General features: G+C 45.5%; 1 protein-coding gene across 11 annotated transcripts in view; it reads right to left on the bottom strand.

The window, feature by feature from the left end:
* Dlgap1 (DLG associated protein 1) overlaps positions 1–27,106 on the bottom strand; it is a 509,503-nt gene that overhangs the window by 286,603 nt on the left and 195,794 nt on the right. For 3 of the 11 annotated variants that reach the window (XM_051154471.1, XM_051154473.1, XM_051154472.1), the window contains exon 3: positions 17,220–18,260. In XM_051154471.1, the coding sequence (XP_051010428.1) occupies positions 17,220–18,191 (972 nt within the window). In that variant the 5' untranslated portion in view covers positions 18,192–18,260. Of the gene's footprint in view, positions 1–12,386; positions 12,564–12,875; positions 13,027–17,219; positions 18,261–27,106 lie in introns of those variants that run through there. The other 8 variants (XM_051154477.1, XM_051154476.1, XM_051154478.1 and 5 more) reach the window with 6 other exon arrangements.

Genomic DNA, 27,106 nt, shown 5'->3' with positions numbered 1-27,106 from the left:
CCTGGACCTCGCTCTATAGACCAGGCTGGCCTTGAACTCACAGAGATCCACCTGCCTCTGCCTCCCTCGTGTTGGGATTAAAGGTATGCACCACCAGGCCTGGTGAGTAAATATTCCCTTGAGGGAAGGAGGGGCCAAAGAGGACCGACAAGACAAGTTATGCTAATACAAATGATTACTTTATATCTAAAGTGATAAAAGGCAGTGAAACAATACATCCATTCAACATCTGAGCACCTAAGCACACACAGCAAATAGTAATAGGCATATAAAGGGAATGCAGCATAGAGCGGCAGGGAGCCTCAGCACTCCTCATTCTGCAATGATTTTCCAGACAGAAAATCAACAAAGAAACATCGGCGTTAAGCTGTGCTCCTACGGAGCTCTCCCTCCAACATCCACAGAGGACACAGATGCAATTTCACTTGTAGCAGTTGCGGGGGGAGGTGCTGCTGGGCTTCAACAACTGAACGAGATTGCCGTCACGTTACGTTCTTTTTCCACCACAAAATCAAACCGAGAAATCAGCAACAAGACGAATCTTTGAAACCTTAAAATTAAATAGCACGCTTCCATTTAACCAATGGGTCGGCGAATAAATGAAAAGAAAAATAGGAAAAATTATTTAGACGAATGAAAATGGAAGCGCACTATCCCAGAACCTCTGGGATGTGTGGTGGTTTGAAGGAGATGGGGCTCCGCTGTTCTAGGCCCTGTGCTGCTCACTCTGTCATTGTTCCTCGGATCAGGAAGTGAGCTCTCAGCCACCGCTCCAGCGCCTGCCTGCTTTCCTGCCGCCATGCCCCGCCATGACGATCACAGGCTCACCCTCTAAACTGTAAGCAAGCTCCCCGTTAGATGCTTCCTTTCACAAGCTGTCCATAACGACAGACCAGGGACTAGAACAGGGTGCAGCGAAAGCCGTTCTAGAAAGCAAGACTGAAAGCAGGAAACATCCTTCTTAAAGAGGAAGACTTCAAACAATAGCCTAGCGTTGGGCCTCAAGAAAGTAGTAAGACAGGGAAAAAACAGCTGAAACGAAGTGAGCAGAAGAAAGGAAGCAATGAAGATCAAAGCAGAAATAGACGGAATACAGCCTAGAGAAACAATGCAAGGCCATGAACCAAAGTGATGATGGGATATGACCAGCAAACGCTTAGCTAGAAAAACAGAAGAATCAAACTCAGGAGGGGAGCAGAAGCGGAGACAGCGCGGAAGACACGACGGAAGCGTAGAGCAGGACAGTAGAGAATGGGATAGCAATCACTGACTGAAAACCTCGCGGGATCTGCAGTCATGGAGGAGGAGACGAGCCTCTGCATCCTCCCGCAGGGTAGTTCACCGAGACAGGAAGACCCTGGCTGGGTCTACACAAAAAGGAGAAAGCAAGGTAAACTGAGCGCTCTCCGCTTTCCACTGGACTGTGGATGCGATGGGAAGAGCCGTGACTTCCTTACCTGGAGCTGCAACAAAAACTAAGCCCCGCCCCTTCTCCCTTTGCTTTTGTCAGGACACTTTGTCATAACAACAGGGAGAAATAACTGAGAGTTAGTATAATAATTTGGATAATCCAAGAAGAATTTGACAAATTCCTGGAGACATAACCCACCAAGATCAAAATTATTATGAAGAAAAAAATTTTAAATGTATAGTCCAATTACAAGTTGAATAAATTATTAATAAGACTCTCCTGTAAGTAACTGCTTTAAAAGATGAGAACCTAGCGGCGTCATTGTTGAATTATATTCAACATACAAAGACCAACCAGCTCTTTTCACATATTTCAATTGAGGAGGATGGGAGGTATTTCTAAACTCACGCGGTCCCCAAATCAAACACAATAAATAAATAAAATTAGAAATCATCGACATCCTTGAGAAATAGAGATAGAAAATTTCTTGAAATTCTAGTACATGAAAACCAAGAGCACGTTAAAGAGACTGTTCATCATGAAAAACCGTGGCTCTTCGCAGCCATGCAAGGACACTTCAATATATGCAAATCCATGACTCTGGTACCCCTTCTAACTAGCAAAATTAGGCAGAAAACATATTATCATTTCAGTAGATTAAAAAAAAAACCCTAAGCAATGGCCAAAAGTCAACACCTTGTCATAATAAAACCTCCTAAAATTATGTGAAGAGGGACCACACAGCACCAAGCAGGGCCGTCTTCACACCAGAAGGTCTGGAAGCACTTCCTCAACACCTGGAACAAGACGAGGACACTCATTTCTATCACTTCTGTTCAACACAGGGCTACAATTCCTGACCACAGCAACTAGGTGAAAGAAAAAAAAATGGCATCCAAATTGAAAAGGAAATAAGCTAAACTGTCCCTATTTGCCACTAAAAACTGATAGGTCTAACAAGTAATTTCAGTAAAGTTTTAGGAGGAAAAAAAGAGAACAAAAACAAACAAACAAAAACAAAACCTCATCAATTAGCAGCACACATGACCAGTAAACTATTTTAAAAAGAAACTAAGAAAACAGCCCTACTTACAGTAGCTGAATAAATTTATACAGTTAGGTAAAATATCCCCTCACTGAAAATGATAAAACGTTGATGAAAGAAACTGAAAAAGACACAGATAGATAGAGAGATCCAATGCTCAATGGACCAGACACATAAGTATTGTTTAATGCTCCTGCAGATCCAATGCAACTCTTATCAAAATACCAGTAATACTTTTCACAGAAATAGAATACAGCACTTCTGAAACTTGTGTGGGACCAGAAAAATCCCAACGCAGAGAGAGATCTTGAGTAAAAGGAGCAAAGGTGGAGGGGTTGCGTCACCTGACTTAAAATGTATACATACAGGGAGATTGAATCTGTGCTGCCGAATAACGAACGGGCCCATGGAGAAATTTAAAAACTCCGTGTTCTCAATCTATGCGATACAGGGAAAGGCGGGTCATCAAAGAGCCCAGCGCTGCATGAACACATGACCGAGAACAGAGCTTCAGACATCAGCCCAAGGCTTTATACACAGCTGGTTTTGACAGAGGCTCTAGAACTGGGGACCAGGAGAGACGCTTAAACAAGTGCTCTTGGGTAACTAGATGCTCGCAAATAGGGAAATACAGACCTTTATCTAAAGTTAACTCAGCATGGATTAGGCCCTAATGTTATTTTCAAAACTATGAAATGACTTAAAGGAAAAAAGGGGAGGGAGGTGCCTTGGCAGCGACCTTGGCAATGACCTTTGTGACATAATCTCAGAAGCACAGACAACAAAGGCAAAAAGGAGCAGTGTGATTGCATGGGACCAAACAGTAGCCCTCTGCACAGCGAAGGAAACCTTGAAAGTGCCCGGACTGCCTACACATCTGACCTGTATGCCGTTTCCAGAATTTGCAGGGAACTAAAACATTTGAAGGAACAGATCCAACAACTACTTTAGAAATGAGCAAAAGACAAACATCTTCCAAAGAAGACATGAAAGGGGCAGAAAGACATGAGAGGGGCAGAAGGGTATCTGAAACATGTGTTCTGCAGCACAAATTATCAGCAGACAAAACTGAGCTGGGGTTGCACACCTGCTGGGATAGCAATTACCATCAAAAAGGCAAAGTCAGAAGAAAGGGGAATACTACCTGTCGTTGGCAAGAATGTACACTTGGGTAGCTATCATAAAAAAGCGTAGGATTTCCTTAAAATATTAAAAGTGGAACTGCCATAGTAGTGACCATACACAGGAGCAGTAAACCATTCTAACCTCCAACATACAAATCTGTATTTAAAGAGGTATCCCCAAAGCCTTGATTATTACAAGAACATTCACAAGATCTAAGATGTCCATTGACGAATAAAACAATAAAGGAAATATGGTAGACATGCAAGGGCCACAGAAAGAATAAAATCCTGTCATCCGTGATAACATATATAAATACGGAGAACACCATATAAGGTGTAATAACCACCAGGTGATGGAGGAGGGACCACAGTAATGGGAGGGGGAGAGGGTGACTAAAGAGTCCTGGAGTCTTTCTATGAGTGACAGAATGTCCCAAAATTGTTTTGATGGTTGGCAAATCTGTGAACACACTTAAAGCCATCAGATCATAGATGCTGGTGTTGGAGAGTTGTGTGTCATGTGGGTTATCCTTTGCTCACGTCTCTGTCTCTGTTGTTGGTGTGTTCTCTGGGTGGCAGATGATCTGCAGGCCCCGCCCCTTACTGAGGAGCCAACTGGATGTGGCCACTTTTAGGATTCCCGTGGTCCACGGGATGGCTCCCGCCCCTATGCATTTAATGGCAGCACCAACTTAATTAAGTCAATTATAAAACATTTTAAGAAATGAAATTAAAAACAGGGAAGATGCCGTGATAGCTATGGCTTACAATCAAATTCAACAGCATCTGTAGGTGGGAGAAGCAGGAGAAGGGGTCAGGGGTCAGGGGTCAGGCCAGCACTGACTGAGTGTGCCAATCACCACGGTAGTTGGACGATTCTTCTCATGGGACCAAGGAAGGAGAGTTAGCCCGAGGGACAGGAGGAACCAAGGAGAACTCTGCAGTTCTGCCTTCTCTGTGGCGAAGAGGTCTTTCCAGAACGCAGTCTGTAAGCGGATGACTCTGGGTGAGTCTTCTACCTCAAGCTGTTCAATAAAATAATAAGTGAGAAGCGAGCGAGAAGATGAAGCTGCAGGAAGAGGGGACGTTGCTGGGCAGCAGTAGGGGTGGGGGGAGGGGGACCCACACATGGGTAGATCAGGTTTGTTCTTAGTAAAATCAGCAAACGAAGACATTAAGGTCTCTCTCAACACAGGTACAGCCATCCAAAAATTACCTCATTCCTAGGCTGGGAAGCCTACTGATGGTTGCTGGGGCAAGGGAGAAAAAAGACCGGGCCATCCAGCCAGTCAAAGGTCAGTTGCTGGAGGGTACACAAAACCAACCTTCCAAATTCCCCACTCAGGATTAGCCACGGTGGCCAGTTTTTTTTTCAGAGCTGCAGACTGGATGTAATAGGTAACCGCTGGCTTTAGGATCATTTTCTTAAAGTAGCGTCAAAGTCCAAGTACATATTTTTTTTTCAAAGCACCAAAGTTCACAGGAGACATTTGTTATTGATTGTTTGGTTCATGAGATCACCCGGCACAAAATAAAATGTTTTCTTTTTCAAGTGTAGTGACTGCCCAAGTCAAATATGGAAGATCAACCCACCGGACACTTTTCGGCTGAGGCATCAGCATACACCCCTCATAGAGAGCTCTTGTTTCTGGTGGATTTGTTTCACCTTCTATGTGAATGCCTTAGAGAGAAGGCAGTACGAAGGGGGTGGGGGAAGTCAGCTATTTATAGGCGTTTTTTTGACTAAAAGAGTCTGCTCAGTGTGCTATGGAATATTTCCAAGAGGTGGGAGGACAGGAAACTATCTAAATCAACTGGAAGACTGGGGGAGTATTATGGGGGAGCGATTCTGAGGGGAGTATTATGGGGGAGCGATTCTGAGGGGAGTCCTTTGCAGAAAGCTTAGGTTTTGATTTGCAAACAAATGACAGCTACTTTTCCTGACACTCGGAGAAGCCAGCTAAACTTCTACTAGTTAATGAGAGAAGAAGAGAGGGGTGAATTAAAAAAAAAGCAAACCGTGAATTCTTCAGGTATTACAATAAGTTGGAACCTTTACAGGGGTTTTTAAAGGGGAACACGTCTCTTTCTACACCTAACCCTTGGTAGAAGAGCTGCCATGGATGATGCCCACAGAACACACGGTGTGGGCAGGTGGCTCTCTAAGAATAGACTGCAGGTCCCTGTGACCTAACAGGGTCCTGCCGAGACCACAGGGCAATCTTTACCGCCAGTCACCTCCACTTTTATAACGGCAACAAAACAAAACAGCAAAGACTGTCTGCTTGCGCCTTTACAGGCAGGAAACAACTCCATGAAATTCTGTGTGCACCTCATGGGTTTTGCTTTCACCTTTTTGGGTGGTCACGGGAAGCAAGTGTGGTAGGAAGACTTGGGACTGTCTGCCAAGAGACAGGTGGCAGCTGCTGAGGAAAGCCCAGGCTTCTGAGGGCTCTGTAGGGAGGAGGCCCAAGAGGGACCTGCCTTCAGCCTGTGTTTGTTCTTTGAAATGCTACAACTTTGAAAGAATGATGTTCATGGCTACATAAAATGGGCAGGTTAGCTGAGGACTGTGCGAAGGAGCAATGGAGGGCAAAGCCTAGGACCTGTCACCACCTCCCCTTTCATACCTGTCTGGTTTCCACGGAGGAGGAGATACTCCTCATAGAATTAGTTAAGCCTATAGAGGATGTGATGGAAGGGTGGGCTGAGCTACCTTGCAGACATATCCCATAGTTGTTCCTGTTCCTTAACACATCCTGCCGACTTACCAGCTTGCCTGGAATAAGGCAGGAGGGCGCTGGCCGGCTAAAGCTCCAAGAGTAAAAGCAAAGCTCATGTGAAGACAAACCCTTGAGCAGGCTGGACTGTGTTCTACCAGCAAGTGCTGAGCCACATGAAGACTGCCCCCCCCCCCAGGCTGAGAGAGTCGAGCTAGCCCTCCTCAAACCCCCCCCCCCCCCACTTACAGTCACAAGCTTCATGTGTTTAGTTGGCAACTGGTAAAGGAAGCGTTCATGTTGTGACTAAGATCTACCATTCATCTAGCTTTTTAGTAGCCTGACCCTGACCCTGACCCTGACCCTAACCCTGAGCCACCGGGCAAAATGTCTTCCTTCCTGCCACAACCAGAATCTGCCTAAAAATGGACAACTTGGATGCAGGCAGAATCGACGGCCACTCTCTGCCAAGCCAGGGTAAGCAAGTCCTCAATAGTTCCTGCCCTGCGAACAAGTCTGGCAGAGATATTAGGCCAGAAAGCTGGAGATGAGGCTCCAACGTTATAAAGTGTATTGGATGACTGGTCAGGCAGTAAACTGTCTTAAGTCAATTTGTACACTTTGGAAGCTGCTAACCCACATTGCTGGTTCACTCAGGAATTTAAGTTTTATTCCTTCTCAAGTCTCTGAGGTGCACTGAAGAAAAGATAGTATAGTTTTACAACAAAAGTTTAGTTGGTTAGGGGACAAGATCGTTTTAGATCAAGATAAAGAAATTAAGCTGTTAAATGGCCAAGTCACTATGAATGTAACATGTATAGAACTCATTGTTCTCATGGTTGTCACATGGTTCTCCCTGCTGTATGTAGTTTGTTTTATACATGTGTAATAAAATAAATGTATAAAAAAAGAATACTTATGAAATGCAATAAAAATTTTAATGCAATTAAAAAAAAAAGATCTACCATTATCTTGCTTTGGGTAGGGGGGAACCGTGGTGGTGTGGGGAGGAGTTTTCCCTTGTCCATGGAATCAGACATGTCTATGCTTGTCTTGCTCATATTGAGAAAAATAGGAAGGGAAGAAAAGGTTATAATACATGAAACAAAGAAAAGGTACAAAGCATATTGGTGGCCAGACATGAATGCTCTGAAGACCTTTCACACTATAGCTTTAATTGATTGCAAAATTCAGAGTTAATCTTTCTCCCCTAACACTTGAGACAGATGCAGTCATATCTCTGTGCCTATTTCACAGATTAATAAATGGAGGTACGAGGCAGAGGGAATCTAGTGATGTGGGAAGCCGGTGACAGCATCAAAGCTTGGCTGAGCACGCAGAGACCACGTTTCCTTCTGTCAGTTAGACTCTACTGCCCCCTACAGTACAGTCACTAAATCCGAGGCTCCTTTGGATTGAGAGGCAGTTCTTGGATAGATTCTACTGGGATCACTCCAGATGTATGTCATCAGATAGGCCGATGGCAGAAATACTGGCTTTACAGACCCCTTCAGTGTCTGTGCGCGGGTCTCTCAGCTTCCGTAAGTCACCCTGATTTGATGTATTTGTTCTCATTGTCCTTACACTGCATAACTATTGTTACATCAGTTTTTGCCCTGATGCAGTGAGGTGAAGGATTCTGACCGCCAGAAGACATGGAGGAAGCTGGGAGCACGTGGTCTTTGGAATCCAGACTCTGAGCTCTGAGTGTTGGATCTAAAGATCACACACCCCAAAGTGGATCTGTTCTGCTCTGTCTTTCCCCTCCTAGACCCTAATCCACCCCTAGTAAAGCTGTTAGGATGCAGAAAGGATCAGTCTGTAACAGGAGAAACATACCCTGCCCCCTTTTTTTGGTGGGCAAAGAAGAGTTATAAATATTATCATGGGGCTAATGAGTTGGCTCATCAGACAAAGGCACTTGCTGGGCAAGCAGGAAAAAAAGTCTGAGTTCTACCCCAGCGCCCACAGGGGAAGGGGGAACATGCACCTGGAAACCGTACTCTGATCTTCACTGGCATGTGTGGCACATGTGAATTTGCATCCGCACACAGGTCCCTCTCTCTCTGTCTCTCTTTCTCGCTCTCTCACACACACACAGAGTAAATGAAACAAAGATACGATATGCACTGTGTGACTACAGAGTTACAAACTGCAGATAATTGCTCGGCTGACAAGCATTTTTGTCTCCTATGAGCCCTTTGAAGCATAAACATGTTCCACTCTCAGGTCACCGTCCTATTGCCTGTCTGACCTCATTGCCTCCAAAGAATGTAGCGGGGACAGAGAAGAGAAGCAGGAAGCTGAGAAGGGCCGCCAGAGGAGGTCTCTTCTGACATGGCAGATCTTGTCAAGGCACTTCCTTTCGTCATTTGAAAAAAAAAAAAAAGAGTAAGTAAAATTAAATAACCTCAGAAGTTTCTTTTAAAAGATGCTCACTACATAAGGAAAGGAAGCTACAGTGTCCAGACTGTAGGGAGGAGGTTGTCAGCGATGAGGTTTACAGCCAGGAGTTTCTGTTATTCAGAAAACGAGAAGTTCGAAGGAAATACCAGTAAGACATTAAGCCTCTAGATGGGTAGATCATGGGATTGGACAACCTTGAAGGTTTATATTAAATTGTGGGTTTTCAAAGGCTGCAGCGAGCAGAAGACATTTTCTTTCATGGTTGTTGAATAGGTCTTTGAACTAAAAGGACTAGCACCGGCCTTGGTGTCACACCAGGAAGTCAGGACATGCCTAGATTAATTATGTAAAATAAGACTGAAGAAAGGTTATGACTTTTTTACTTGGATTGATAAAAAAAAAAAAAGCACACATGGGGCAGGGCTGGTGCCTTTACCTTATGAGTATTCTTCTACGGATCTTGTGAAGTGGCCCGTTTTAAAAACGAGATCTGATTTCATCAACCAGAGATCAAGGGCATCAACAGCATGTATATGGTATGTAGAAGTGTGGGTGCCCAGGCTGAAGAGGAGGTGAGGGGAAGATCATACACCTGTGTACACAGTAGCCTTCACTACGCTTCAGAGACAGCTTCACACTCACAAGCAGGAGTTCAGCTTTCCTCACTCACTGAGAACAACGATTAGAAAATCCACGTGGTCGGGAACAGTGCTCTAATACACAGGAAATAAACACCTGCATATCTAGGGAACTCTGGTATGGTTAGTTTGGAGGTCTCCTTGGCTCGGACACAAAGTATGGCATAGCATTAAACTTCAGCAAATGAAGAAAAGGCAGTTTTAAAGGAAACTCTGTATTTTCTTACATTTGTAGGGTTAGAGCATCAATAAAAAGGCCTTCTCTGTTCATACAGGTAATCCCCAGAAGAACTAAAAGAAATAAGAAATTGGTCCAAGGACACACAAGGAATGGATGATGCCTTCCGGTACCCCATCTCCCCTTTACCTCTTCCGAGTGTGCTAACAGCTAGCAAGTAGCTTCTAGGCCATCCTCACCTTGGAGCTGCAAACAGAGGGCTCAGGTGTTGCAGAGTGAACCAACTTGGAAGGCATTCCAACCAGGGACCATTCATTGAAAGAAATAGAAGCATTTTCCCAGCTGAGTGTAGATGGACACTCGCCTGTGCAGAAGAGATGCCCTCCGCATCACAATGCCACTCTCGTGGCAGCTCCTGGTCCGCTCGTGGGCCAGGGATGAGGGTCTTGAGAAACAGGTGAGTGAGCCCTGTAAGCAAAGCTATCAGTGCATGCACTTCTTCCCTCTGGACAAAAGTCTGGGCTTAACTTCCAGATGAATAATATACATTTTAGCAAGGTCATATAAAAATATGGAGATTATTAATAGTAACTTAGTTACACCTGAAAAGGCAAATTTTTTTTTTATCCTCCATCAAACTTCCCTGATTAATGACAGATAATCTGTTAGGTGGTATTGTGATTTTGACAAACGTGGAATTTGATGGCATTTCCACATGAGTCCACCCTGCCTGTGCTCTGTGGGCATGGACCCTAGCTGCACATGTTCTTCCAAAATGAGGGAAATTATACTGAATCTAAGTAATAGAAAGGCTGATTTCACTGAACTCACCATGATCCACTAAACACTGAACTCCAAAATGGAGCAGAATATAAGCAAATTCTAAACCAAAGCCAGTGCAGTAGTAGTACTGCATGGACCCTTTTTCCAACACACACACCACGCACCCACACACATCCACACACACCACACACACACACACACACACACACACCCCACGTACACACACCCCCACACATATCACACACATACACACCACACACACACACACACACCCCACGTACACACCCCACGTACACACACCCCCACACATATCACACACATACACACCACACACACACACCACACACACCACACACAGGCTGCACACACATACACACACTGCGTACACCACACATATACCACACACACATCCCCCACCCACATCCCCCAAACTACACCACACACACACACACACACACATCCCCCAAACCACAACACACACACACACACATCCCCCAAACCACAACACACACACACACACATCCCCCAAACCACAACACACACACACACACACACACACACACACACACACACACCACACCTGGAACAAGAAACTGCCATTCACATGTCGCCCTGTTAAATCTCATGACACCATGATCTCAAACACACTGGGGTTTAAAGACGGATCATTTCCCAAAAGACATGGTGAACCATGGGTTGTCATCTTTAACTGTCATCAACTAAGTGGTGGTTCTCACGGGAGAGCAGAAAAAGAAATCACGTCCATGGCCACTGAGTGATCCAAGGCTGCATTTTCTCTTTTACACTTTCCAAATCAATGTTGCCTCTTTAATTAGTAGGTTAAAATGCGGTGAGATAAGCAAATGTGCCCAGAAGCCTCTGGCCTTGTCTCGCCAGGTGTGTTTTATGCTGCTAACAGTGATATCAGGACACTAAGACATTGACCAAGAATAATGAAGTCTCCTTTAAGAGGGCTTTCCTATTAATTTGTGCCTTCCCTCTCCCACTGCCGAATCTTTCTGGACTCCTGGTTTCTTAGGGTGTTTTGCAATTCTCTCCCTATTAACAGAATCAAGGCAACAGTGAGAACTGCAGAGAACCAGCACAGAGGGCAGAGGGCGACAGAATTCCAGGGCTTTGTCGGTGGTCATGACTGCCACATTCCAAGTTAGGACCTGACCAGAGTAATCTCCACTTCCCTCTCAGTGGAGAGGTGCTCTTCTAAGATGAGTGAACAACAGGGAGAGAGGACTGTTTGAGTCAGATGTAAAATGTACTCAAGGTCCTTAGCCATACAAATTAAAAATAAAGAAAAGTACATTTCTAGACAAGGCAGCCAGGCAACACTGCAGTTGGTGAAGTCATAAACAGAACTGGCAGTTTTATAAAATTCATATAAAGTAGCTAAAACTGAATTAGTATAATTTAAATTGTTTTTAGACAAGAGAAAAAGAAACAAAAGAAGAAACACACACACACACACACACACACACACACACACACACACTACACACACAACTCCCACTGGGCAAAAAAAAAAAAAAAAAAAAAAAAAATGGAAATAGGTTTGAGACAGATTTGAAAAATAAGTGTACCTGCAGTTTAAAATAAAAGCTCAAGCTCACGCTTGCTAGGAACGCTTCATGCAAACAACAGATGAGAAAAAACAAAAACAAAAACAAAAACAAAAACAAAAACAAAAACCACTCCATCACCCAGAAATCTAAATCCGAAAAGAAACAGTAAGTGCTGAGGCTTTTCGGTCATCGGACCACAGCTCACATTCCAATCACCAGGCATTTAACACCCCCCAGCCCTCAGCATGCACTCCAGGACCGTGGAGAGCAGGGGTTTTAGAAGCCTCTGTGAGGAATGGCTTATAGGCACCTGACGTCTCCACCTGTTTCTTATCACCTGAACATACATCAGTCTGTTAGCTCTTTCCGACGCACTATAATAGCAAAACAACCGAACTATCTTTACCCCCCCCCCCCCCCCAACTCCCCTTTGCGGGAAAAACCCCTTTCAAAAGAACTGTTTCACATCTATAAGATACAAAGTAATAAAAGAGTTATTTATACCCAAACCTGGTCAGTCCTTCCATTTCTGGAAACTTGCACACAAACCGAAGAAACCCACTCAGCCTTAAAAAGGTCGATCATTTTGCTGTCTACAGCTTCATCTCCGACAGAGAGCTCCGGCTCCGCTGGTCCCTGACTGAGCTCCCTCTCTCTCTCCCTCTCTCTCCCTCTGTGTGCCTCTCTCTACTTCTACAGAGAGGAGAGGTTCCCTTCCCTTCCCTGCTTCTGCTGCTGGATGAAGGGCGAATGCTAAATACACGATTCCAGGGGATTTTTTTCCCCTTCTTTTTCTTAGGCGAACAGTTGGAAATCTAAAATCTTTCTGTTCTGAATGGCTTAATATGCCACTCACTCAACACAGAGCATTTATATAAAGAGGCATAAACACAACCAAGAATTCTACTTTAAAAAAGAAAGAAAAAGAAAGAAAGAAAAAGAAAACAACCCTCCCCCTGAGCCTATTCTGTTTACTTAACTATTAGCACTTACCCTGAGATGTGCCATAAATGCTCTATTCCAAATGTACAAAAGCCAACCACATCTCAGCTGAGAATTAAACAGTTTTAATGTCTTCAGATCCATGCTGCTGCTCCAAGCCCCAATACAGGCAGTCACTGGCAGCGGTACAATAGCTCTCAGCAGCAGACATCTGATTCTTGACATTTAAAAATAACAATATTGGGAAAAATGTAGAGCTTTAAAAAAATTAACTAAAACAGCTTGTGAGTGAGCACATATCACCCATCGAGTGTATTGATTGGAATGTACAGTGACTCCAAGAGAGCCTTTGTCAGGTACAGGCAGACCCCTCAACTCTTACATAGTCATGGCAAGAGGCTGCTTCAACTTCACTCTGAGTGACACTCCCCAAAGATAGAAGATGCAATTTAATATTTAAGTTCTATTATCTAGTGAATGCTTGTTCATTGATACTAATTAGTGGTTATTCAGTTTGGTTTTGAATTAAATTAGGGATTTTGCTTTTCTTTCCACTGGCAGCCTACCTTCACACTGACATTCTTTTACTGACATGGACGTACCGTAGGCTGAGAATGCACACAGGCGTTTGATTCGGACTAAGACAAAGGATAACGTAAGTCACGCGTTAGCACCTACGTCTGAAGCATGTTACAGAACCAGGCGGACCTGGGGCCAGCCGTTGGCTGCCCTGTGCACTCTGTGCATTCCCTGTGCCTCTGTCAGTTTTGTCCATGAAGCTTGGCAGAGGCGGACTTCTGGGAAGAGGAGAAGTAACTATGGAAATAGGGGATCGATACAACCATTGGCAATGAGTGACGGCTGAACATGACCATCAGAACGGAGAATCATTTCTGTTCAAGAGGAAGTTTGTTGTGAAGACATTTAAAGTGAACACTTTTTCAACGTTGTTTTGGATGTTCAATGAGATCTAGATGGTTCCAAACACATGGAGGGTACAGGGGTGGGGGGAGGGAGGGAGCCGGGTGAATGGACAGAATTCAGACTTCAAAGGGAGAAGAGTCAGTGTCAGTGTTGGCTCACTGCATTATTGCTGTGTGCCCTTGGTCACATTATTCAACATGGTTTTCTAAGTCTATTCCTGCCCCCGCCCCACAACCCCTCTGTGAAATGCTTTTGAAATTTCAAAGAACAAATTAGGTAATGTTTGAGAAGCATCTGCTTTCAGCACACGCTTATGAATCGAGGGTTCCAGGCCTTCCCAGCTCCTGGAAATTGCTCTAATTGGTACCCTGAGATACTCAATTTGTGAATTTATTAAAGTGTGCGGAAAGATTACAACTTTCTATAACCAAGTGCCTGTGTCTCAGTAGATGAAGGAGGCTGCCTCCAGCAGCATCTTAGTGAGTGGCCAACGGGGACCAGAAGGCTAGCGTCCCTTGTGGAATGGAGCTGTGTGTGCTGACTAAACGCGGCGGTGTTGATGTTCAACAGGCCTCTGAATCCAGCTTTAAGTCAGTCAGCTTCTACAGTCATATTAATAGAAAACTAGACAAAACAACTCTTCGTTTCTCTAAATCTGCTTCTAGGGATGAGTGCACACACAGAGTTGTCTCACAAGAGTGGACGGCAGCTGGTTAATCCTGTTTCCTGAGAGGAGTAGCCACAAGACGTGGGATTCTTTCTCTCTCCTTCTAGGAGCAGGACTCAGGTCTCAGAGGCATCTTCTATTTGCCCTCTGCTCATGGATGCTCAGCTCTTCCCTCCCTTCCTGTGTAAGACCTCAGCACGGGGGGTAGGAAGAGGATGCGGTTCTCTGCATTGACTTTTCACTAACGCGACCGTGCCCCATCCTCCCAAAACGCAGAACTGCCACCATGTTTTCACCTTGCAGGCCGTGTACAGCACGGGGAGCTCAGTAAGTGTCAACGTTTATTAAGTGAGTCCTAATGCAGATGATCCCAGTGTGCATCTAAAAGGGTTGACAGACATGGCTTAGGGGTTAGCTCTTGCCCAAGTTGCAAAAGAGAATGTTAACTTGTTAACAGTTTCAAGAATACAAGAAGGCGCCATTGGTTTTAGGTAGCAGGATGGGAATGCCTCAGAGGGAAGCTCATGTAAGATTTATCCTAATTAGTGTTTCTAACTTGGTGGTGTGTGTGTGTATATGTGTGTGTGTGTGTGTGTGTGTGTGTGTGTGTGTGTGTGTGTGTGTGTTTGCTTCACTTTAGTTTTTCTCATAGCTTTCATACATTTTTTTTTAAACTAGCCTAAGGAAAGTAAATAATTTGAAAGTAGAGGTTTGTAGTCATTACAGTGTGAGAGCCACCAACATGTCTGATATTTTGACACACTTTGATCTTAAAGATTTCATTCTGATGTCCCTGAAGACTGTTCAAAATTATTATTGTGAAAACTCTACTTTCCTTTCCTCACCTTTCCATTTAGCTTTGGCATGAAGTAGGAAAAAGTACAAATTTCAGTCCTATAACCTCCAGGTCATAGGTCAAAGACCCTCAGTATTTTAAAGCCACAGCTTCTTCTTTTATAAGCAGTGTTATTGACCCAGCTTTCAGAATAGCTCTGAAGATGGGATGCATTCACCACAGTGTCTGGGACACAGTAACTTCGCAGTTCGTGCCCATCGTCTTCTTCCTTCCTCTACCCTTGCACACTTTACCACTTTTTGAAAATTTGAATTTAAAAGGCATTAAAAAAGGAAGAAAATAAATAAATTCCAGGAAGGAAGAACATAAACCATTGTACAAGTACAAGTGAGCATTATATTACTAACAATGGCTGCTGTGGGAACCATGGACAGCAATCCTTCTTAAGTGTAATTCTTCTTATTTTTCATATCCCACCAGGATTCACTATAGTACAGGCTTTCAAAGCCACTAGTAACAGAGCCTTTTCATAGAAAATAATGTGCCAATTTCTAAGACATATCTGTCTCTTTACTTGTCCTTTCTTCAAGACAGTATTTTTTTAAAATAAAGTACTCTGGTTGCTAGATACAATTTATGTGCCTAAATAATTTCTAAATCCTTAACTTGAAGCACACAGAAGGATCATTTTGTGAGGAGACTTGGGTTCTGGTCCGGTTTCTGCCACATACCAACAGTACAGCCCACTAAGCTTTTATTTGAGTGGGTCAGGTGACAAGCAGAAGAAGGTGTCAGATCTCCTGGAACCGGTGTTACAGATGTTTGCAAACTACTATGTGGGTGCTGGGAACTGAACCTGGGTCCTCTGCAAGATCAGCCAGTGCTCTTAACCACTGAGCAATGTCACCAGCTTCTCCTGCCGCTTTGTTTATATTTATATGCTTTTATTTAGAGGAGATCCTACACTCAGTGGGAAATACTAATTTGCATTTGTGACATGGTAGCTTCTTCTAAACTTTGGGCATGGGCCCTGTCCCTTTTCCAGAATTGCTAGACTAGAGTATTCTCAGGGCTCAGGATAGGTCCACCCAAGGAAGCTATATTTATCTGAAAGAGTTTAACAAGAGGAAAAAATAGTTTCCCTCCTGCATTTCATCTGAAGGAGAGAATGGAGTTGACTACGACATGCTTTTATGGTCTGGTAAAAACTTTCACCGAGAGGTAAGAGAAAGAGAAACGCAGATGCTCTGAAAGGGTGGGTGTGGGGGAAGAACTCATGAGGTCATTCTCTGGAGCCCTGTGTCTTATGGAGAACAATCCTGGAGGGAAGAAAAGCGGGAGACAGCTCTGCCTGCCTACGGCTGGTGAATCTAGTTCAAGGGGCAACAGAAGCAGATGTGGACGGGGAAGAACAGCCTGCGTTGGTGGCTGTGTGTGGGGCTTACATGTTGACACTAATTATGTTTTACTGCACGGATGCTTCCCTGTCGCCCTCCTCTGCTCTGTGGTCCTGGGCTTCTGCAGCTGTGTTTAGCAGGTCCCCAAACTGCCTGTGTCTCCACCTCTGCAGGGCATCACTCAGCTATTCTGTGTCTTGGAAGTGGGGCAGGCTGGGAGATAACAGTTGCAGTGAAGGAGGCGGATGCACGCACTGCATCTAGTGTCTTTTTTTTTTGGTTTTTTTTCGAGACAGGGTTTCTCTGTGTAGCCTTGGCTGTCCTGGACTCACTTTGTAGACCAGGCTGGCCTCGAACTCACAGGGATCCGCCTGCCTCTGCCTCCCGAATGCTGGGATTAAAGGCGTGGGCCACCACACCCGGCTGCATCTAGTGTCTTAACAGAACTGGATTTCCCCCATAGCTGCAACTAATCACTGAGGGTAATAAATAACCCCCTCGAGTTTACATAGACAGTTCAGAATAGGGCCCAGACTAGAACCCAGAAGCAAAGACCACACAACCGAGTCGCGAACGATTTCACAGCATCTGTCACTTAACATGGAAAATACCTGGAGGTACTGGCAGGACCGCTCCTGACAGGCCTCCGACTTCACCATGGCCTGATCCATGTTCACTGAGGCTTTCTGGTAAACCTCTCGGGCTCTGCTTACGGTAAGAGTGGAGGACCAGGCACTCTTCTTCAGGAGCGGGGCATCCAGGTTGACTGGCAGATTAGCGCAGGTGGAGCACTTGACGTCATTGCTACTCCGGGAGGCCTTCACCGCCTGCTCGCTGATGGTATTGTACGCTTCCATGAAGTATTGCGAAGCAGAGCGGTCGGGGCACCTGCCCATGGTCATCACACCCGAGGGCGTGTGGTAGAGGCACATGTCGCCATCCAGGTTGTCATCTGAGCTCCACCAGCTGGGAGAGGTCGGGGAGGCGTTCGAGGCGTTGGACCTGGCCTTGGACTCCGAACGCCTCTCCTTGCTCTTGCTGCGCTTGCCGTACCTCACAGTTTGCGACTCATCGGGGCTCGCCTTGCCCCCGTTGACGCTACCTTTGGATGGCCCCTCCAGGGAGTGGGACTTGGTGAAGAGCTTCTGGACCGAGTGGACCAGATGCCGGATGCGGCCCGGGCTATCGCTGCGATGCTCCACAGCGGTGCGCTTGTACTGTAGCGTGTGGTAGCCATCCCGGCTAAGGGGCAGCTGCCTCTCAAACTGGTCCAGCAGGTTGGAGGGGATGCGGTTCGCTTTGGTGGCCAGTGTGCGTGGCACCAGGGCACTCTCGTCTTTCAGCTCCTGCTGTGAGGTGTAGTGCCTGCGTGGGAAGGTGCTGCTGGCCAGCGGGTCGCTGAAGGGCCCCACACACTCGGCCTGGAAGGAATTCCTCTGGGTGTAGTAGGGATGGTCTGCGGGGTGGTGGTCCACTGGGCTCAACAGGTACGGCTTGTGGTCTGAGTGGTGTGACAGGGAGTCACAGGCCGACTCGCAGGTGATCCCATGGTGGTGGCTGCGGCTACCCGATAACCCTTTCATTGCTGGCTGGAAGCAATCGCAGGGGTCATGGGAACGCTGTTAAGTTCCAGACCCGTCTTGGGCAAAGACCTGAGGGATGAAGAACAAGACAAAGAGTTAGCTCTTCCCGTCAGAACGTAAATACCTCTCCTTTCCGTGACCAGACACCACCTCCGGGTTTCTGGTGGACTTCAGGCTCTTCCTAAAAGCAGCTTTCATGCATTGGAAAGGTCCCTCTCAGCGTTGTAACGGGGCAAGGGTCACTCCGGGACAAGAAAATACAATCTTACTGTTGATTGTTTTCGGAGACAGATTCTTGCATACACAGCCTAGGTTGGAGCACCGAAACCTGCCTCCACCTCTGAAGGATGGGATTACACTGAATAAGTACCACCACACTGGGTTGACACGGGCAAGTACCACCACACTGGGCTGACACGGGCAAGTACCACCGCACTGGGCTGAGATGGGCAAGTACCACCGCACTGGGCTGAGATGGGCAAGTACCACCGCACTGGGCTGAGATGGGCAAGTACCACTGCCACACTGGACTGAGATCTTCTCCAAGTTCTGTGTCACAGTAACTGTTTTCCTTTCTGATTTCAGTAGCTGGATGTATCTTTCCTTTGCTTTCCTTCTTTATATTACTTTTAATAGGATATCTTATTATTATTGTTTACTCTGTGTGGTTGTGGGAATTTCTATATCTATATGCATATCTATATCCGTAGCTATAGCTGTATCTTTATCATTCTCTCTCTATGAGGCCAGGCTGAGACCATAGGTATGGGGCCCTCGGAGCTGGAGTGACAGGTGGTTGTGAGCCGCCCAAATCCAAAGCTGGGAATTGAACTGAGAGTACCCAGCCTCTGGCCCCATTTACACACTAATCACAGACTCAGCATACCTAAAGGACTAGGTTTCTGTGCAAAGCATTTCCCGGTACCCGTGGCAGAGAGTTAGTTATGGTCTTGTGATTTTTATGGCATCCACTCCCTAGAACCCACAGAACTATTTGTTTCTGTCTTTCCCAGTTACAGTTCCTTGCAGCCTGGCTTAATGCTTTGTCACTTTTATATCTTCCTATCAATCAACAAGGTATTACTATAGGCACAGAGAAAGCCTTCTGTAAGCGGAGATAAAAAAAAAAAAAACAAAAAACAAAAAACAAGATGAATAGAAGAACATTAAATCTTTAGGGTATAACTTGGCATCTTCTGCCCGTCACAGCCCCTGTCTGGAATTCTCTAGGAACACTTGTAGTGCCCAAAGAAGCCTGTGTATTAGTCAGCTCAGATAGCAAGGCAAATCGATCGGAGCTGTAGGGAAACTTGCCCATATATTTCTGTCCTCAGAGAGCCAAGTGCCCTGTTGTCATCTTTTCTTCTGGTTACCACAGTTTGGATCCTAAACAGCCCTAGAGGTCAGTGTGTTGAGGGCTTGGTTGCTGGCTGCAGTGCCACTGGTGGGTTGCGGAGATTGTGGTAGGTAGAGCCTTCAGGGAGGAGGTTAGGTCATTGGGCAGACCGTGATCTAGGCGCCTTCCTGCTCTTGCTTTTAAAATCCCTGGCCTCCGTGGGATAAACAGGCTTCCTCCACCATTTATTTTTGTCCTAATGTGCTGCTCCTCCACAGGTCAAAACCCCATAGGGCTTTGTGATCGCCTCTCCAAGACCACGAGATGAAACACATCTTTTCTTTTATGAAGTTGATTTTCCCAGTTATTTTGCCACAAGGAAGGAGGGCTAACACACTGGTTTAAGGCTTTTGGCTAAATATTCCCAAGAAAAAGGAGAACAGGCAGAGGAAAGGCTCTTGCCCTTGAGGATATGAATGGAAAACTCTGGACTTTATGCTCCACTGAGCCTGTAGGAGAGGCCGCCCTCTAGTTCCCACAGTGGGAGCTTACACTGAGTTTATCTCTGAGCTCAGGTTGCATGGAGATCTGGAGACAGGCTAGGGCTCCTGCAGGGACCCCTTTCTCTTTGGACTTTACCACAGTGTGCTTTTCAGGAGCTGACTGAGGTCATCCTGACAGATTGTTTAAACTTTTTTTTTCTTAACTCATACAGTTAAAAAAAAAAAGTCATTTTAAGAATTGTTCTGGAGAGCCAACTCAAAAAATGGCACTTCAGATTTTCAAAAAGTGAAAGATAAATGGCTAGCAAACATATAGGGTGGGATAAAATGCACACACCTGTCCTCATGAAGAAAGACATGGACTTTAGAGAGGTCAAAGCTTGCCTTTCCCAGGGGACACACAGCACATGTGAGCTCCTGACAACACTGTCTATGTCTATGTCCTACTTTCCTCATCTCCTTTTTCTGTCTGGTGGTGCTCAGGACCGAGCCCAGTGTCTTGAACTTGTCAGGGAAGTGATGTCTCCCATTTCATGGCTTAGTAGTTCAAAACCGCTGGTAGGGAATTTTAACCACTGGCCTTTTAAGATTGCTCAGTCTGGTAAGCTATGGAGGCCGAGACTCACTTTATTCAGTCTCATGTCCAGTGTAAATACTCGATCACTGAGAACGCATGTGATCAGAACTTCCTCAGGTGGTCCATGCTGTGATGCAAGTAGTGTCTGCTCAGGGAAAACATGACAGTGTGGCCATACAGGGAGCCCTGGGAGCCATTTCCCTGTGCTTCAGCAAGGCAGAAGACGGCAGGTGAGCTTCTGCCTTGTTTCTCTTCTTCCTACTTCTGCTTTGCAATGGCCCCTGAGGTCCATCTGCCTGGAAGCCACCATCTGGAAACCAAAGGATGTCTATGCAAAGGTACTGTATCTGGGGGAGGGGAGGGGCTGAGAGAGACAGAGAGGAGGGAGAGAGAAAGAGACCTAAAGACACCAAAAGGAATTCAAGACTCATGACAAACATGAATTAAAAACAAGCCTATAAATATAATATTTTCTACTGAAGAGGTGCTGACAAGAAAGAAAAACCTGGGACAATCTTTTTTTTTTATGAATCTATGATGATGGTAGCAGTAGATGTTGGCAAGAAAGGACTTAGAGGGGCTAAGTAGCGCTTTAGCAAGGTGATGGCGCAAGCTAACTTACGAGAAAGATTTTCTCCATTAGCCACGTGCCATGGAAGGCAGTTTTGTTCGTCAAATGTGGACTTAATAGAAAAAGACAGAGCTAAGGAAACAGCTAGGTGACAGAGTGCTAGCCTAGGAGGAGAGACACCTTATGTTCAGTTCTAGCATTGTGTTAAATAAATAAATGTAAACACATAGACAAAAGACGGGAGAGTCCTGGAAGGCTATACCTACAGAACACGTTTTGGGACTACATGGAATTGGTTCTTGGCATATAAATTAGCACGACATCAGACTTCAGACTTGCTGTCTGCAGCAGCCATGTCCTGGGTAGATATTCTGTGTTAAATGGGATGTGAAATTGGCAAGAGCTGAAAACATGGATTTGCTCTAAAATGTACAATGTCATTTCAGTCAGGTGCTCCAATCATCTTAACGCAGGAGCAACGTTGTAAAGACCATGATAGTACAGGCAGAGAGCCGCCGATGATGAGTCACGCTAAACGATGTAGCTAATGATAATTTATGTAAATTAAGCATACACGGTATGGTATCTACTAAACTCTACACAGGCTATTTTCATCACAGTGACAAGCACCTAAACCTTCAAAGAGGCTAACGAATTTCCTCAGGCCTGAATACGATAAATCATTTCCTTGCTACTGTGTGAAGGGACACCAAACTGTTATTCATTTTTCTACATGTTAGTGGCTCTCAATCTGAGGGTCACGACCCCTGCAGGGGTCTCATATCAGATACTCAGACTGTGATTCATAACAATAGCAATATTACAGTTATGAGGTGGCAATGAGGTAATTTTATAATGGGGGGGGGAGGGCTCACCACAACATGAGGATCTGTTTTAAAGCGTCCCAGCATTAGGACAGCCGAGGACCACTGTTCTATGTAAATAAGGCCATGCTAAGGGCACTGCACTATCATGAATGTTTAAAATTGCTTTTTTTCTGGTCAAGGTTAAGAAGTTACCAGCTTGGACCTTTCTGTAGAATATCTTATTATACTGTCTTTTACCCTCTTACCATTTTAAAAGGAAAATAGATCAACTTGTGGTTAGAAATTACAGCAGCTCTGTCTCCCGTTTTTAATTGGGTTATTTGGTTTGTTGGGGGTCTGGGCTAAACAGAGAACTCTCAACAGAGGAATCTGTAATGGTCGAGAAATGCTCAATGTCATTAGTCATCAGGGAAATACAAAAACAAAAACAAAAACAAAACCCTCTGAGATTCCATTTTATATCTGTCAGAATGGCTAAGATGAAAACTTAAGTGGCTGGCAGCCTATGCTGGCGAGGATGTGGAGAAAGGGGAACACTCCTCCATTGCTGGTGGGAATGCAAACTTGTACAACCACTTTGGAAACCAAATGGTACTCTCTCAGAAAATTGGGAACAGCTCTACCATAAGACTCAGTTATGCCACACCTGGGCGTATAACCAAGAGATGCTCCACCATACAACAAGGACACTTGCTCAACTATGCTCATAGCTGCTTCATTTGTAATAGGCAGAACATGGAAACAACCTAGATGTCCCTCAACTGAAGACGGGACAGAGAATGGACTGCGTACACTTACACAATGGAATACTACTCAGCGATTAAAATTACGGAAATAATGAAATTCACAGGCAAATGGATCGACTGGAAAATGTATCATCCTGAGTGTGGTGACCCCGACTCAGAAAGATGCACATGCTATACACTTTTATAGGTTGATATTAACCATGAAGTGCAGGATAATCAATTCTATAATCCATGCCCCGCCTAAAAGCTGTACAGGGATAAAGATGGAGCAGAAGTTGTGGGGATGACCGAACAATGACTGGCCCAACTTGAGACCCATCCTATGAGAGAGAGCCAACCCCTGACACTTTTAACCATATTCTGCTAGACTTGGAGCAGCAGGAGCCTAGCATAGCTATCCTGTGAGAGACTTCCAGCCAGCAGCTGATGGAAACAGATGCAGAGACCCACAGCCAAACATTAGGCAGAGCTCAGGGAATCTTGTGGGAGAGGGCGAGGAAGGGTTGAAGGATCCAGAGGGGTCAAGGGCACCATAAGAAAACATAGGGTCAACTAACCTGGGCCCATGGACGATCACAGAGACTGAATCACCAACCAAAGAGCATGTACAGGCTGGACCTAGGTCTCGTCCACATATGTAACAGATGTGTAGCTTCGTCATCATGTGGGACCCCTACTGGGGCAGGGGCTGTCTCTGACTTTGCCGCCTGCCTGTGGACTCCTTCCCCCTAACTGGACTGCCACTTCTAGCCTCAATAGGAGAAGATGTGCCTAATCCCACCGTATCTTGACATGGCGAGGTGGGTTGATATAGATGTGAGGCCTCCTTTTCTCTGAGGAGAAAGAGGAGGGGCTGGGATGTGAGGTGAGAGGGAGGGACTGGGAGGAGAGGAAGGAGGAAAAGCTGCGATTGGGCTGTACAATAAATAAATAAGTTAATAAAGAAAGAAAGAAAGAAAGAAAGAAAGAAAGAAAGAAGAAAAGAAAGATGATTACAGCAGTGTGCTTGGCAACTTCCTGTTCAGCAAAGCAGATGATGCAGCACTCTCATGTCATTGACCATGGGTAGACAAGTGTGGCTGACCCCTGCTCTGGAGTTCCTGAGTTCTCTTTCCTCACTCTTCTTCATACCTTCCATTTCCTACACACCTTTCTCTCTGTGACTCCTGGCTAGTAACCTCCTAATCTATGTTTCTCAGTGGCATCCATGTACACCACTGTCTCCCACCTGTGGTGTGGCCCACAGCATCAGTATAAAGTGTCAACCGAGCGTTGCTCGTGCATACAATTTAGGGCTTTCTGCTGCAAACGTGGCCAAGGACACACAGAATCCTTACTGGTTGACGGGGCTCTGCTCTGCTCAGAGAGATGTGATCCAGCCATGAGAGAACCTGACACACGGCTCTCCTTATCTAATGCATTCTTGGGGAAGGAGCTGCCAGTGGCTCTGCGCTAGGTTTCAGTTGGCTGTAATGATGTCTGAAAATAGAAAGGTAAACTGCCTCCTTCTCCTCTCTCTCTGAGCAAAGGCTGTGGAAGTGTGGTCAACGTGTCTTCGAGAAGGTTTCTATGGCTACGGTGATTACGTCTAATTCTCCCTTGTTCACTATGACTTCAAATTTATCCTTTGTTGTTCTTTAGGCTCAATTTCTGCCATCAGATCATATGTCCTGATGCCTGGATTGGAGGATTTGTTGCTCTATTGGTGACTGGTGAGGTGAACTTACTGTGACAGGCACATTGTTTTCTTTTTTTGAGCATCTGCACCTGGAAGCAGAAGCGCCTGTGCACAGATGATGAGTGAAGCAAGAATGACGAAGCTCTGAAAAAGGCAAATCCCCAGGTGGTCTGCGAGACCCCAGGAAACAAGCAAACCAAGTACACATTAGGAAATGCTGACGGAGGAGAACACTGCTGCAAAGCAGGCGGTTCCTCAGGTCACTTTGCCTTTGTTTAGGGATGCTTGCTTTGGTGTTTCTTTTACATGCAGAGAAGAGTCAACGGAAGGCCTCTCACCATCTTACTCAGTGAGGGATGGCAGACAAGCTGTGTCATAAACGATGTGTGGCGGGGGTGGAGAGGATGGGGGGCTCCTGCCTGAAAGAACAGAGGACGTCATGCCCTGCTTTGGGAAGGCAGTGGGAAGAGGAAAATCTTTGTGTTCTTACAGGGTCAAACTACCTTTTTGGCTTTCCTCCACCTGCCTGTGACTTTCTCATGCCAGATTACCGCAGTCAAGTAAGAAGAAATAAAAGACTCTCCCATCGAAAAGAACAACCCAGTCCTTGAGTAAGGACCAGGCTTCCAGGTGTCCTTTGATGCACACAGGGGACTCATCCTGAACAGTGTGATCTAATAGGAAACGGCATGTGCGGTTTTCTGCAAAAGCTCTCAAAAGGGAAGGGCATGCTCTGTTCCACCCAGCACCTGACTGGCATGCAGACCTGAGGGCTGGTCAAGCGGTGACCTCATGACAGGACATGAATACTGCAAAGTGAGTAAGCACGGGTGGGATACAAAATAAAGGTCTGGCCACTGTGGAGTGCCACATCAGCCTAGTATCTTGCTTCCACGAGAGGAAAACAGATGTCTGTTTGGCTGGCACCCCTGTCCCGCTCCCTTGGGAGCCAATTTCTGAATGAGATTAAGAGTAGCCGAGGCCATGGAAAGTTTGTCATGATGCAGAGCCATATATTGTGGTTGGCGGTACCCCACTGAAGATTTCCATAGGGTAGTGGCATAATCATATGTGTCCTAAAGATAAGGCAGTGGGAAGAAGAAGGTCCAAGGAAGCCTGGTGATGTCCTGGCTAGCGAGGCAGTTCCCCAATTCCTGGTCTCTCAGCCAAATGGGGGTCTTCCTCCCACAGTCTGAGCACATCCTGTACATCTTCTAGAAACAACAAAATACTCAGTGTTGAGGATCCAGCTTTCTCTAGCAATCTTTTTTTTTTTTTTATCTACTTACAACAAAACCCAGTTGTCTGAGCAGCTCCCAGGCCGGTGAACTAAAGAAGCCTCCTTTCTTTATCAGAAGCTAACCCAACTTATTTCATTACGGTAACAAAAAATGGAATTGTATACTTAAAGGCATACAGATATTAGTGAAGCACGTTTGAGTGCACAGCGTATGAAATACTCCAATTACATTATTCAAAGCCCAGTGCTGAGCCATTTTATACGTACAGAATGTACCTTGGCTTCTATCAGCATTAATTGCTATCCTACCCACCTGCGGTTTGGTTTTGTTTGTGAATACTTTGAATCAGGGGCATTTCTCTCTCAAAAAGATTTGGCATTGTGCACAAAGAACAAAGCAAACAACTGAAGTCTTCTCTAATTCAGTCACAGCAGGCAGCACATCATTGTCGCCTCACAACGCTTGGGAAAGGCAGTTTTGTAATAGCTTTAGCGAGTCAATGGCAGGGCTGAGCCCCTGAGAAAGGCTGGTGGGCCACGGTTAATACTGTTACGGACTCGCTGTTGGGGCAAAACACTGAGCTTAGGAGATGATTTTACGTGGAGATGACTGAGGTGGCAATTGTAATATGCCATGTTTATTTGGGATAGACAGAGGTAGGCGGTGGCTGTCTTTCCTCCGAGGGAGCTGGGGGTACACTCCTGTGGGACTGTTTTCACTGGCTTTCCAGGGCAAGGGGCATTGTCTCAGCTAAGCCTGTTATGAATGGATGACCTGGGACTGAGCCAAGAGAATGTGACCGCCCTCCTCGTGTCAGTTAATGCTCTTTTCAGAGGAACTGTGAAGGGAGCAGGGATGGGAACAGCTTATCTTCCGGGGTGCGGTGGCCTTCAGAATATTGACAGGGAAGACTGAACAACCACCAAAATCTCCTAAAAAAAAGTTGAGGAAAACTCATGAGCTACCGCTTAATCAAGAATAGACAAAGAAGGATGACAGATCAGAGCTGCCGAATGGCATAAAAAGCCAGCTGTGATGCAGGACAGGAAAACAGGGAGCAACGGCAGCCAAAGCAGCAAACAACACAACTTGGAAAAAGCAGTGGGAAACAGCCTGATAGAAACTGAGCTATTTTTGTCTATATTTCTTATAACTAGCGAAAGAGTCTGGTGAGCACATTTTGGCGTGATCTAGACAAGCTACTTCACAGTTAGGACACCCCAGCCCCTACATATCACACACACACACACACACACACACACACACACACACACACGCACACACACACACGCACATGCACACACACACACACGCACATGCACACACACACACACATACATACACGCACATGCACACACATATACCACATACAAACATACCACACATACACACACGCGCACACACACACACGCACACACACACACACATACACCACA

The sequence above is a fragment of the Acomys russatus genome, chromosome 12, assembly GCF_903995435.1.
Source record: "Acomys russatus chromosome 12, mAcoRus1.1, whole genome shotgun sequence".
Lineage (NCBI taxonomy): Eukaryota > Metazoa > Chordata > Mammalia > Rodentia > Muridae > Acomys > Acomys russatus.
This window is presented reverse-complemented; position numbering and strand designations above follow the sequence as displayed.